The following is a 14,657-nucleotide window of genomic DNA, read 5'->3' as shown; positions in this document are numbered from 1 at the left end:
GTAAAGTCTGAGTGTTCGGTTATGTAGAACGTGACGTTGAAATCAAGTACCTATATATTGCATCCTGTCACATCTTAGGTATCTCTGGGCGTACTCCTCATCGCCAAATCTACGAGTGCACACATCCGGAGAACATATCTAGATCCTTTCACTCGTCTCTTCCTTTCTTATTTATTCATAGTTTTCTCTCTCTCTCTCTCTCTCTCTCTCTCACCTATTGGCTGTCCTTATGATGCTGCCATAGTTTTATGAACCACATGCAATTACGGCGAAAGAAAGTTGTTCAATCAAAGTCACACTCTTTCCGTGTCCTTCGGGCTGCTGTGCTCTTCTACTCGTTCCTTCTTCGTTTATTCGCAAGAATATTAAACTGCTATTTCTCGAATTTTTGGCACTGAAAAATTAAATGACAATTACGTTCTCATAATATCAATGACGATTCCACAAAGCAGAGAAAAACACGCAAATAAAAATAAGTCCAACATAAGTTAAATGATATCATGTCAGGATTCAGATTTTAATCAGCCTTCTACTTGCTTGCAGTAAAATATATTTATTGATTTTAAAAAACAAAAAAAATTGTAATATATTTCTCTCGAGATTGCAACAATAATTCAATATTTTAAAAGGCTACTAATCGCAGAGATTAAGTATTTTTATAGCTTTTTTTAATGTCAAGTGTGACAGCCAAATCCGCTTGGACGTGTCGCTTTTATCATCAAATATCGAACATAAACATTACTCAAATAAAATTATTAAAAATAGCTTTCAAAACTAGTTTTTAAAAAATTTAAAAACGAATTATTCACGTATACACACAATATGAAATTAATATTATGATTGATAGCAAATTAATATTATCAATTAATTTATTATAATTGATAATAATATATAGGCAATATTATATATGTAATATGTATATAATATCTATATAACAAGAACTTTCTAGATATGTTCGTACTGTGTATGAATATATCTAGCCGATATAAAGATGCAGCATAAATTATAAGCGCAAAAGACGATATTTGCTTCAGAGAAATGTATGAATCTTTTTTATTTTTTATTTTTTAACATAAACTGTACAACTGATATAAATGGGTATACGATTGTCTTGAATGATATATAATTATTTTTAAAATTGCATGGTAGATTAAATGATGAAAAAGAGAGTTGCTTGCATATTTCGGAAAAGTATTTAAACCATTAAATTCGAAGAAAATGTTTGGATGACCACACGATCTTTAGACATTGCTCAATGGGCATAGAGATCGTGATTATTGTTAAACGAAATCAATTATCCTTTCTGGATCCTTACTATTGCGGCAAATAGAGAAGACGCTGCCGTTATAATGATCGAGCTCTACACCTTTCACATCGAACCGGATAATACTTTCATCGGTTGTACTTTTTTTCGCTTTTCCGCGGTCTTTTTGTTAGCTTCTCCTTCACCCAGTTTTATTTACTTTCCTTCATTATTGCGTGTGCGAGCTACTCTCACTGGAATTTACCTATAACCTGATTTTTTAATAGCATATATTAACGTAAAAGTAAGGCAATTACGGTTATTAATATCTCTTAGCAAATGATAAGACGCCACCGTTATATGCTGCATATCTAATATACAGGGTGTTTTCTAATAAATGGGAAGTACTGCAGAGATAGATTCAAGATACAAAAATAAAAAAAAAAGTTTATATGAACATATGTCTGATATGACCTTGTTTCCGAGTTACAACCTGTTTTTTTTTTTTATTATTATCGGTTTGCAGTTTATCTGTAAGATTTGAAAAATTTGAGATTTGCTAATCTATAAACATAAACATAATTACATATTATGTTAAGCATAAACGTGTTATTTGTATTGTAAAAGGTACAGTTCGTATCTTGTACTCAGTGAAAGTAAAGTATTCGTATTAGCGCTATTAACGCAATAGTTTACGTTTAAAGTAAAAATTATAGCTTTATCAAACAATGAAATTTCAAACATGCATCTCATGCATGTTTTCTGCATAGATTTTCCGATGGTAATGTAATCAGAATTAGACTTTTGTATACGGAAAAGTTGGAAATATTGAAAAATAAAACAGGCTGTAACTTGGAAACAAAGTCGTATCGGATACATGTTTATATGAACTTCTTTTCTTATTTTTGTATCCTGAATCCATCGCTGCAATTCTTTTCACTTATTAAGAAACACCCTGTATATAATTCTGTTTGCGTATATAATTCTTGAAATTTATATAATAAAGCTATTGATATTTTATCTTTATAATTAAAGAAATATAATTTACTTCTAATTGAATAGAGGAATATTAGTTTCTCTTTCGCTCGTACAAGAATTATTAGCGTATCAGCGCTTGTACAATGAGATGCACTTCATTGCAGAAAGTCAGTGCACGTATAATTTTTATTTTATTACGCATGGTTTATTTAAATATTATTTTTTAATAAATGATATAATATTACCCAATCTAATATTTATTGTACCTCTTTATATTAACAATATTTTAAATTAGATATCATATATATGTATTTACTTTTTAATTATTGTATTATAATATAATAAAAATAGATGATTATAATGATATTTATTCTAATTATAATAATATTTATTAGTCAATTTTTTTAGTTATGATGTTACATAATTTTCTAGCAGTCCGATTGAGGATCACTGGTACAATATCTCGCAGCATCCATTGCGATGTAGCTCGCGATCGGATCAGAAAAACATGTTCTTGCTTCGGTTGACTGGATTTAACATCAAGTTTCGATCTAGTAAACTCAACAGAGTTTCTGATTTGCTAATCGTATATAGGCATACGAGTCTAGTTTCCACGTGAGACATCTCTCATGGATTCGTCTCTCCGGATGAGTAGGGGAGAGGGAGAAAGTGTGTTATATATAGAAACGGATGGTCCATCGGAATCAATCCGCAGTATTCTATTCGTTGTCCCGTTCACGCTCGTATCTCATCGCGACGTGTTCTGAAAAAATGCACCGTCTGTCCTCAGTAAGTAGAAAAGGACGAATAGGGTCAGCCCGCGTCCGGAACGGGGTACGCGTGGGAATCGCGGAAGCGGAGATTCATGGCGCGTCCGCCCGGTTCGCGCGCGAGTTCCGGCTTTACGGCGAACAATAGGCGAAAGTGATTGTCGATATTTCCATACTTTCGTCTTATACAACGGTAGCGCTTTGTAGATATCGGATATCTCGATGCGGCAAGTGATCATTCAAGTTTGACGTGTTGCCGAAAACAAGGAAAGAATACCTTGACGGACGTTTCTATCTAAATTTTTTTTGGCGAATGAAGATGTATTTGTCACGTTTTTTTACTTTGCTCGCACATTTGTTATAGAACTAAGTTATTCAGAAACTTGACGTAACTGTAAAAAAACAAGTGATATACTTAAATTTGTATCTCGAAATTTATTTTATAAATTTTTAATATATAATAAAATATTATATTAAAAACATATATATATATATAAAGATGGTATTCTTTAAAATAAGAAATAATATTGATGAAGAATTGTTGGAAAAAAAATCTTACATGCTTAGAATCTGTTTTTGTAATCTCCATTTATGTATTTATGTATTACTGTTTTTTAATGAAAATACAGATAATGTGATCGATATGTTAAATTTTTTTACAATTAAAACCTTTGTATTAATAAATAAAAATTTATTATTTTTTATGATGTTTTATTTTACTAATTTTCAGAAAATTGATATTATATTAAAAATAGAAATTGATTAAAGTTAAAAGATATTAATTCAATTATTCTCTCTCCATTCAGGTACTCGTTATATGTTTATTAACAAAAACAACGGTTGCTACTTTTACAGGCAGTGATTCTGGATGGCATGGGTAAGTAAGGACGTAATAAGAAAACTTGATATTCGCAATTATTATTTTCTAAAATTGCACGTTTCATTATGTTGTTACTAATTATTATAATTATTATTATTCGTAGAGTGTCTAATTATGGAGCTACGAATTATGGCTCCAGCGCCAATAACGCACAGATTCGTCAAGATCTCTCATCTTTTGGATCGTTTTCCTCTTATGGAAATAACGGCGGTCTTCACATAGGATTAGATCAAAAATTAAATATGCAAAACGTTCATACATTCTCTCAACCTATATCGGTTAGCGAACACGTAGAAGTTACGAAGCCGATGATAGTGCCAATCGTAAAAAACATTGGTAAGATTTAAACTATAGTGTAAAATGGATTGAATAACGAAATATTTTAAACAAATAATAAATTATTTAAAATACTTGGAAATGTGTGACGATTAAAATCTTGTTTTCTAATAATAGCACAAACACATACATATAATTAATAATTAAAGTAATAATTGTTTAATATTATAATGACATAAGACAAGCAAGGAATTTTTCTATCATTAATAATGCCATTTAATACATAATCAACAGCATAGAATCCATATAAAAAAGTTTCTTAATTTTATATAAACAATTGAAAATTGCAAATAGTGTAATTTTATTACAGATGATAAATTGTTAAAATCAGTATTTATAATTAATGAGTGGCAATTTATATAATGAATAATTCTCATTAAAAAACGGAACAAGGAAATGCATCATATCGGATACTTAATCCTGCATTTTAAATCATCTGTGAAAGAGACAGAGAGAGAGAGAGAGAGAGAGAGAGAGAGAGAGAGAAAGAGTAGTATCTACGAGAAAATTTTTATTTATTTAGTCGACACGCAAAAAAGAAGTTCCGTTTGAATCCTAAAATATACATATATATTACGAAAGTTTGCTATGTAACTACAATAGTTTTATATTTTACAGTGTACTTCCTCAGTGCATTTTTTCAATTATAAGTGCATGCAATACAGATTTCTTCAAAAATCTTATTTAATGTTCAATTTTTGAAAATTTAATTTTAAATTGTTATTTATCATTAAAATATATACATATATTCATATATTTATCATTAAAATATATGCATATATACATATCTACATATATATACATATATTGTATATATGGTTAGAGAAAGAAAGAGATGGATAAGAAAAGAAAGCATATTAGATAATATTAAATCATAAATATTACCTTATTACAAGTATAAAAAGAAGTCGTTCTTTTCTATCACGTAGTCAAAATATCAATGTAATTTAATTATAATAAAACATATGCGCACAAATTAGCGCGCTGGCTCTTGATTGCCTTTTATCTTCTTTGTATGATAAATGTAGTAAATCATTATTTGTCTTGAAAATATAGGAGTTCCAGTGGCGCAGCCTATGCCAATTCCCGTGCCTCATCCTGTAGCAGTAACTGTTGCTCAACCCTATCCTGTTCAAGTTCCAGTTGCCCAGCCTATCCCTGTACCGGTCGTGAAAACCATCGCGATTCCGGTCGAGAAGAAGGTGCCGTATCCGATAGAGAAAATCGTACCAGTACCCGTGGAAAAGCTGATACCAATAACTATAGAGAAACATGTGCCTGTTCCAATAGAGGAGCCATATCCGATTCATATACCAGTCTACAAACATATTTTCCACCGGAGGACGAGGAAACATCGTCGTCGTCGAGTATTAAGGAAAGTGCTATAATAATTAAATGAGACTTCAGAGAGACACGAATAATTTTCGTTTCGGGAAGCATATTTGTGAAGCTAGACGGAGTTATAGATGCCGACAAACAAGAGATTCGTCGTTGTTGATAATACGACAGACCGATGTTTATTTTTTTGTACGCGTTTTCCTATAGCGCCGATTTTGTTATAGTTGATGAGAGATGTATATGTATATATGCGTTGTTTATTTGTTGCCAAATAATAATCTTATTTAATAAAGAAAATTGTTTGTATTACATGTAATATATTATTTATATATTATTATACATTTGTTAAATTAGAGATGTGTATTATGTAATAATAAAGTTAATTAATAATAGAAACAAATAAAAAATGTAAAAACAGTTTCATAGTAACTTTAAACTTTATATTTTCCTCCTTTTTGTTTTACGCGCGTTTTTTTTCCATAAAACTATTGCATTCTTTACGATAAAAAAGTCGATTATTACTATATAAAAGTATGTATAAAATAGCATTTATGTGTTTTTTTCTCTCTCAGAATGCATATATTCTATTAATCTTCTTAATAAGATCTTATTTATCTTTAAAAAAATGCCATATCTTGAAAATTAATGTAACGTTTTATAAATGTAAATGGATTGACGCTAAATTAATGTTTTTTGTTTTTAATTCTTATCTTGCATTAACTTTGATGCACATATTAATTCTCTAAAAATCAAACAAAAGCATTATTCGTAAAAATCGAAAAGATAATTTTTGTCGAAACAAAATTTTTGTAGAAAAAAATTGTTTTCTTAATTTTTTATTTATTTTTACACGAGGAATCATCTTCTATTTTCGATTGTACTATGTTTTTTAACGTATAAATAATATGCAAAATGTTTGAATAATGTGCCAATTTTTTGTTGTCATATTTAATTTGAAAGGCTATATATTGTAGAAAGTTATTGAGAGTCTGTATATAATAGATTTGTATATAGCTACATTTTATGATGTATAATGTATCTTACGCGCATTATGTGGACGTTCACTTCCTTTCATTTCCGCGTAATTTCCGCGAACGTGTTATCATATGAGATTGTAATAAAGATGATTTAAATTAACGATTAACTGACGTGTCAGATTGGTCAAAGATTTCTAGAAATGTTTTATAATATGTTTTTAATATGTTTTACAATTATGTCTTTAAATAATTCGTATGTGATTAATTATTATATGAGTTGCAATTTAACTTTGATTCTTTGAAAGTGGTCACAGCTTAATAAAGCAATTTCATTTCTCTTCCGAGTTCGATTAAATTAAATGTGTGAAAGCATTTATTTTATATTTTTATATTGTTTTATCATATAGTTTTTATTATATATTTGAAAACATCAAACATTTATGTTTGGGGGATAGTTATATTAAAATATCTCTATCAAAGTATAAATTATATCTCAATCATATGCCTTTAAAGCTCATAATCCTGCAATTTAATCGGTATTCGATATAAAAAAATGTTACACGAATACAATTATATTAAATTTAAAAATATAAAACTAATTTTTATTATATATATTTTAATTTTTATTTTAAAGAAATTAAATAATGGAATTTCTTGGAAGTTTCAGGGAAAATCGCGTGCATTAGATCATCAGTACACTTAAGCTATCTTATCTTGGTAATTACCATAATAATAAAAAATTAGTGTACTATGTGCATCTGGATGCATCGTCCACATTCGTTATGCTCTCTTCCCATGCTGGTTAAAAATTAGCGCGCCTGCGTACGCTAAAATTGATCTATCGTGTTTTGCGACTAAATTGCTATTTGTGTGTGTGTGTCACATACGATTATCAATTTTATAAATTTTATTGCCTTTAGTAAAAATAATAACCAAAATGTGACAAATAGCAGAACACAAATTAGTTAATAGCAAAATACAATATAAAAAAAATGTATTATATTGAGTATAAATATTTTCTATTTTTTAATAGATTAGTTTAAATTGTACACGCATGAAGAATTGTTCTATTTTGTAAAAACATTAAAATTTTATTAAATATTTTAACGCATACCATACTACTATAACATTCAATATTTTAATGAATTAAATATTATTTTTCAAATGGTAAGTTCCATACTTGTATAAAAATATTACTATAATTTTTTCTCTCTCTTCCTTTCTTTCTCTATCTCTCGTAAATAAACATTATAAATAACGCTTTTGGCAATTACAAAAGATTTATTCTTTTGAAGACATTAATAATGCTGTAAGAAAGATTATATAATAAAAACGAACAATTTAAAATAATTGAATAGACCGTAAAAATTTTGCGACAAACAACATGCAAAATTTAACAATTTCTTTATGAAATATATCAATGTAGTGGTATAAATTTCGAATAGGTAATAAAAGTAGCAAACATGAAAATTCACGCTGACACTCGCTGCGTGACGGAATAGAAAATGACAAATTCATTGTCAATGCGAAGGCCACAAGGACATGGTCAATTATTTCCATGCGCGCATGGAGTAGACAATTGCATCTGATGGGTGTGATTTGCTACAGTGTACGAAGTGAAACAAACTCACAGTGAAAGGCCCTACGGTATATTAAGACGGGAAATAGCCGAACATGTATCAGTCGCACAAGAGACTGCACTACCAGTAGTGGTCGAAATATACGTGTTCGAACATGAAAAGAATCGTAAGTATGGCATCAATTGTGGTGATAATTAAAAATATGATAAGACTTATGTCGAATTAAAATTGGATCGTAAAATTACGTAGAAATTTTTTGTCGATATCTGGTTTGCATCGATTTAATTTTATTAATTCTTACTTTTTTAATTTTATTAATTCCTAATTTTTTGTAACAAAAAAATAATACCTTTAATATTTATATTAATATTTCTTTAGATTTATATGCTATATGTGATGACGAACTTTTCGTGCAAGTTATTATCATATTTCTCATAAATTACTACGCACTTCTTATCTTCGATAATCACACATTTTGTACGGAACGCAGGTGCTTCTTTCTCTGGTGTCTTTAGTTACGGCCACGCCAGTGATCGTAGACCAAGATGGTAGACACTATATGATGCAAATATTCAAAATCCAGGACACAATCGATCGATCCGATCAAGCGATTTCTGGTACTTCCGGCAGCGGTTATGATGGTGGTTACGGAGGAAGTTACGGGGGTAGCTACGGAAGTAGCTATGGGGGCAGTGATTATGGAGGCGGTCAAGGAGGTGGTGGTTTTAGTGGTGGTTCCAGCGGGCATTTAGAGTCGTCTAGCGGTCTTGACAGTAGTCATCAAGAATTTTCTTCCGGTGGTGGATACGACGCTGGCAGCGATGAAGGCAGCCATGGAATCTCGCTGGACAGCGGGCATAATTACGTTCACAGTGTTCCCGTTTCCGAACATATCGAAGTGACAAAGCCTATAGCTGTACCGGTTTATAAACACATCGGTAAAGTACTCTTGCTCTCGTTTTTTCCTAGACACTTTGCAAACAATATTTAAAATTTACATAAAAGCAGATACTATGATACTAAAAAAAATCTATTGTGTCTATTTATTAATTACGTAATTAATTATGTAATAATAAAAAAAAGGTTTTGAGTCTATAATTAAATTATTATTATAATTTTTAATATTGCTAGTAAGTGGCATTGTAAAAAAGTACAATTGTTTTTAATATTATATAAAAAGCTCCAATATATAGATTGAGCTTTTCTTTTTTCTCTATAAATTTCAACAGATCGAGAAGGTTCAAATATTCTTTTGCTTGCTTTATCATTTATATTAAAAAAAAAAATATCTTTTAATAGCGTCGAATAATTTTCTTTCAGGTGTACCAGTTCCAAAATCAGTGCCGATAGCCGTGCCGCATCCGGTAGCGATTGGAGTTCCGCAACCTTATCCCGTCCATGTTCCTGTACCAAAGCATATCCCTATACAGGTAGTGAAGACGGTGGCAGTTCCGGTAGAAAAAAAGGTTCCTTATCCTGTAGAAAAGCACATACCGGTACCTGTCGAGAAACCAGTTCCCATCACAATCGAGAAACATATTCCTGTTCCAGTCGTGAAGCCGTATCCTATCAAAATTCCCATTTATAAGACCATTTATCATCACGCGAAAAAGCATTAATGTATGTCTAAAAAAAAGAAGCACGATATATTATCACACGAGTCAGAGTTAATCCTTAGCAATGCGTGTCTTTCAAATAACGGATTTTGTATACATTAAACTCTAGATGTGTTAAAACATTTATCTTAAAATTGTGATTTGTGATAGAAGGGACGAGAAAGTGGTCAATCTTTACACAAATAGGGATCTTTGATAAATAATTAAGAATATTTAAATATTTTAAAGAATTTCTTAGGATTAATCTACTCAGACAATTACAAACTATTCATCTAAATCTTACGTGATAGAATGTTATTTTCTTGTGATGAGAAAATCGTTGCTTAAAAACCAATTGAATTGGACCGAAACGAAGTAATATATTGATACCTGTATTCATATTTTTAACTCCTATAAAATTATCTCGTTGTCAATAGGAGAAAACTTACGAAAAACAATTCATGTTTTGTTTCACTGGTCGAATGCTTATCGACTACGATTTATTTCTTGTATATATGTTTAAGCGAGTATTGTATGAGCATCGGCGTAACTGGCGTATTGTTAAACTAGTGTTTTTAAAAGTTATTGTTTTGTTGTTTTTCAATAAAAGGCTTATAAAAATAACTTTTTGTTGTTCTTATTTAATAAACATCTTTTGTCAATATGCTCTTTGCTAGCTTTGTACGTATTTCAGAAAATGCTAGAGTAATATAATAAATTAAGTTAAGGATCTTTTAATGCAATTAAAAACTACTTTCCTCAGTATTTTCAATAATAATGAGCAACGAATGTGAGCTTTAAATTAGAAAGCCAGCTATAACTTATATATAATAACGCAGACAAATATTTATTTGAATTAATCAATAATTAATTAATTTTAATCAAATTTGTTAAATTTATTAATTAATTTTATTTATTATCTGTTTAATTTAATTATTATTTTTGGGATGTGTAAAAATTATATTTTATTGTATATTATCTTTCTTTTCGTTTTTAAAATATTTAATTTCTTAACTTATTTATTTTTAAAATTATATTTAGAAAACTAAACATGTGTAGGATTATCTTTTGTCAACTCATTGATTATTATCATATGTGATTATTTTTAGTATTTTAATAAAAGGGTAAACACTATATACATATATGTTGGTAGAAGTAATAAAATTCAAACAAAAATATTAGTGTTAGGGGTGCATGTTATTACAATATATATTATATATAATACAATACACACATATAATTCGCATGTCACAGGCGCGTCAAAAAGCGAGAGGCACTTGTAATAGGCTTTCACTGTAATTTTAAATAAAAGCACTAGAAATTCCCTTATGGAAAGTAGTCATTAGATAGATTAAATTGCTTGCAATTCATTTGCGAAATCCTTATAATTGCATATAATAAATCATTAACAACATTGACAATGTTGTGATTGTATTTAACAGGATAAGTCTAATGACTAATGATTCTTGCACTACTATAATATAATTAGATGCCAATAAAAATAAGAAATAATTTATGCAATATTTATATACATTTAAAAAAATCAAAAAGTTTGCTTGAATAAATATAAATTGAATGCTACGGTTTTTAACATTTCAGTTATTAGAAAATTACATATCTATAATTAACAATCATATAAGGAAAAATCCAATATAGAAATTTAATAAAAAAATAAAGTAATTAAATGATTATATAATAACAATTAAAAATATATATCAACAATTAATTATTAACAATCCGAGAAAAGATAGACATTAAATCTGAAATTTGGCACGATATATGAATTGGATGAGATCATATTGCGCCAAATTTTGGATATTATTATTATATATGATCATAAAAAATTACATAAGTTATCATATGTTATTTCATATGATCTTATATATGTATAATTACGTAAAGTCTATTCTTTCTCAGCAATTATATATTAAACATTACGTAACATTCGCACTTATCACTGCAACCAATTGGTTCCATAATTGAGCTATCCATTGCATTTTGTAAAGGTATGGGAGATCAAAGAATAGTGGGGTTTCTCTGCTCAAGCGGTATATAAGGTGACGAAATGAATCTCTTCCGAGTAGGTTTACTTATTGATGTGGACAATAGAGATATAAATATCTTAGCTAAGCAATGAAAAAAATTGTACGTAAACGCTCGTCTCTCTCGATTAAGTAATAAGATTTGCACAAGCTCGTGAATTTAACAATTAATATCTTTAAAACTATTTAGGATTTTAAGTGAATTGATAAAAAACGCGTTTTCTGTGCGATCTCTACAACAATTGATTCCTTCCGAGATATCGGTAATAGTAGAGATGCTTTATATTTTTTACGGTATTGGTGACGTTTATTATGTTTAAGATTGTGCTGTTGGGAATTGTCGCTTGTTCCTATAGTTCCAACTGGGGCTTTGGAAATTATGGCGGAGGTGAGCTTACACTGGGAGAAATCTCTATGGACCATCATGATATGGGAACTTTTAATCTGGGAGGAACAGGTTTGAACATTTATATTTGGTTACTTATTAATTGCACAATTTATCTTTAAAATGCATTTTTTGTGTTTAAGTTAAGTAAAATTGATAATAGTATAGCTAGATATCAAATTTTCAGTAATTATAGTATATGACAACAATTTGTTGATTGCTTAAATATCTAGTTATAAATGCTAAAACATAATTCTAAATTTTTTTAGGAAGCCATTCCTTAAATTTTTTGGGAGATCATTCGCTCCTTTTAAATAAAATTAATGACTGGCATTCGGACACTAGCAGTTTTCATGGAGCTAAAGTAATTCCTGTTGTTAAACACATTGGTAATATAAATTGCGTTAATTCCATTATCATATTCTACTACATTTGCATATTATTAACATTATATTGAAAAAAATTTGCATCTTAATAAAAAAATATTAGAAATTCATTGATTTATAAAAATAGAAAAAATTTAAAAATTTAGAAGTCTCAAAAAAATTTTTTTATAAGGATGTAATATCAATAAAAAATCAATAATTATATTAACATTAAAAAATAATAAAGATTAGAAGACAATAAAACTAATATGTAGAACATATACATATATATTTGAATTGTTTATTGCTTTATTTTATTGCTATTTTATTAACTAATTATTAAACGTTATATTTGGAATATTATTTGTGTTTTTTGCATAGGGATACCGACGATCAAAAAGGTCCCGATTAGTATCCCGCATCCAGTGGTGCAGACAGTTCCACAACCTTATCCTGTTACCGTAGTGATTCCAAAGCCCGTACCATATGAGGTGATTGCACGCTGTGGCACGATAATTAACTTTTATCTGACAGAGTAAAATCATTTGTTATTATCTTTTTTTCGCTGAAATTATTCTGTTTTTCTAGGTAGAGAAGCAAATAATTAAGACAGTCGAGAAAAAAGTACCAACGCCCGTCGAGAAAATAATTCCGGTTAAGATCGAGAAACCGGTGCCGTTTCATGTGGTGAAACATATGCCCGTACTGGTCGAAAAGCCAATTCCGATCAAGATTCCGATCTACAAGACCGTTGTACACAAAAGTCATTGATTTCTTTGTGTTTACAGAAGCACGACTGTTTGTTGTTGTTATTGTTTTTATATTCAGTTTATTCAAAAACACATTTAAATACACAATATAAGAAGAAAATATTCTCTTTTATTACAACAATAAATTATATATATTGAAATGTTTTAACAAAATAAAACGTTCTTTATGTTTTATTTAAGAAATGGCTATTAAATTTTATTTAATTCTTATACAATATTTTTATATCCAAGTTCAATTTCTCTTACATAAAAAATGTCTAATTCTATTATAAATATTTGTTTTTACAAATTTAAATTAGATAATTATTAATCAATATGGAAACATTTGTATATAAGTATTTAGTTAAATGTTCAGCAGATTATAGCTTGTCTAACAATAAATCAATATTTTTTTGTATAATAAATAACTGTTATAAACTACTATTTGCATTTCTTAGTTTTTTGTAAGAAGCGAAATCGATAAGTGAAAAAAATTCATAACTTGAAAAGTCATGAATTTTTCAAATACGATTTTAAAAAATACCATATTTTATAAAAGTCATTAATTTTTTTAATGATTTACTGCTTGCTATTAAACGTTGTGTTGTGATTATATGTAATTTGCTTACAGTATAATAGTATCGATTTTAACATATCAAATGCTTTTTTGCGCTTAGTAAAATGTTTGCCGTGTTCAAGTGCTTAATAAAATTATTAGAAAATATATCTTATTCCGCATTTTACCTTATTAATATAAATAAAATTATTGAGAAAGAACGTCTTTTTCTTTGTCTATTCTTATAAATTTATTTATACCTATACAATAGATAATATATATCATATAACAATATGTTTTATCGCAAAAGCGAGGTAAAGTTAACAGAGGACTTCGCATAAAATAGATGAATATGGCAAAAGTAAAGAGCGAATTCTATTCTCTTTTGCCTTGACATTGCTAAAAAAGAGAAAAAGAGTTCTTAAGCTAGTGAAGAATACATTCTAATTATGACATTCCGACATAAAGCCAAAACAGCCAGTGAGCGTGAAAACAGAATAAATAAGGACTTTCAATATGAAAAAAAAATTATGCAATAACAATGTCTTCCTGTTCTGTTTAAAGAGCATAAAATGACGACAGAGAGAGAGAGCATAAATACACGGCAACGGCAAAAAAATGGCAGCGAAAGAGAAATCGAAAATAGACTGCTGCTGTTTCTCCGGTCGTAGTAGTTTTGACCGTCGTAAAAGGAGGAAGAGAATGATCCCTCTCTTTTTCTTGACGCAACAATCGCACATAAAAAAAAAAACATTATATTGCGACCGGAAATGGGTGTACGTGCACTCGAAATGATAGCGGTCGCGCATATATCTTACAATTAATCTTTCATTTCCGCGTATTTTCGCATTTCAAATTAGACC

At 29.1% G+C, this 14,657-nt stretch overlaps 2 protein-coding genes across 2 annotated transcripts; both read left to right on the top strand.

The window, feature by feature from the left end:
- Nucleotides 1-2,992: 2,992 nt before the first annotated feature.
- Nucleotides 2,993-5,595, top strand: LOC138944880 (zinc finger protein 512B). Its single transcript, XM_070315945.1, has 4 exons — nt 2,993-3,010; nt 3,798-3,868; nt 3,975-4,207; nt 5,264-5,595. Exons 1-4 carry the CDS (start codon nt 2,993-2,995, stop codon nt 5,593-5,595), a joined length of 654 nt encoding a protein of 217 aa, XP_070172046.1.
- A 2,616-nt stretch (nt 5,596-8,211) lies between these two features.
- LOC138944879 (uncharacterized) lies at nt 8,212-13,260 on the top strand. The gene is made up of 9 exons (XM_070315944.1): nt 8,212-8,268; nt 8,593-9,040; nt 9,423-9,714; nt 10,952-10,992; nt 11,829-11,842; nt 12,061-12,196; nt 12,394-12,513; nt 12,871-12,980; nt 13,078-13,260. The coding sequence occupies exons 1-9, from the start codon at nt 8,257-8,259 to the stop codon at nt 13,258-13,260; spliced, it is 1,356 nt and encodes a 451-aa protein (XP_070172045.1). The 5' UTR covers nt 8,212-8,256.
- Nucleotides 13,261-14,657: the final 1,397 nt, after the last annotated feature.

Source organism: Polyergus mexicanus, unplaced genomic scaffold (genome assembly GCF_030449975.1).
Source record: "Polyergus mexicanus isolate NDT 795.1 unplaced genomic scaffold, iyPolMexi1.0 SCAF_3, whole genome shotgun sequence".
Lineage (NCBI taxonomy): Eukaryota > Metazoa > Arthropoda > Insecta > Hymenoptera > Formicidae > Polyergus > Polyergus mexicanus.
Note: the sequence above shows the minus strand (reverse complement) of the source record. Positions and strands in the feature narration are given on the sequence as shown.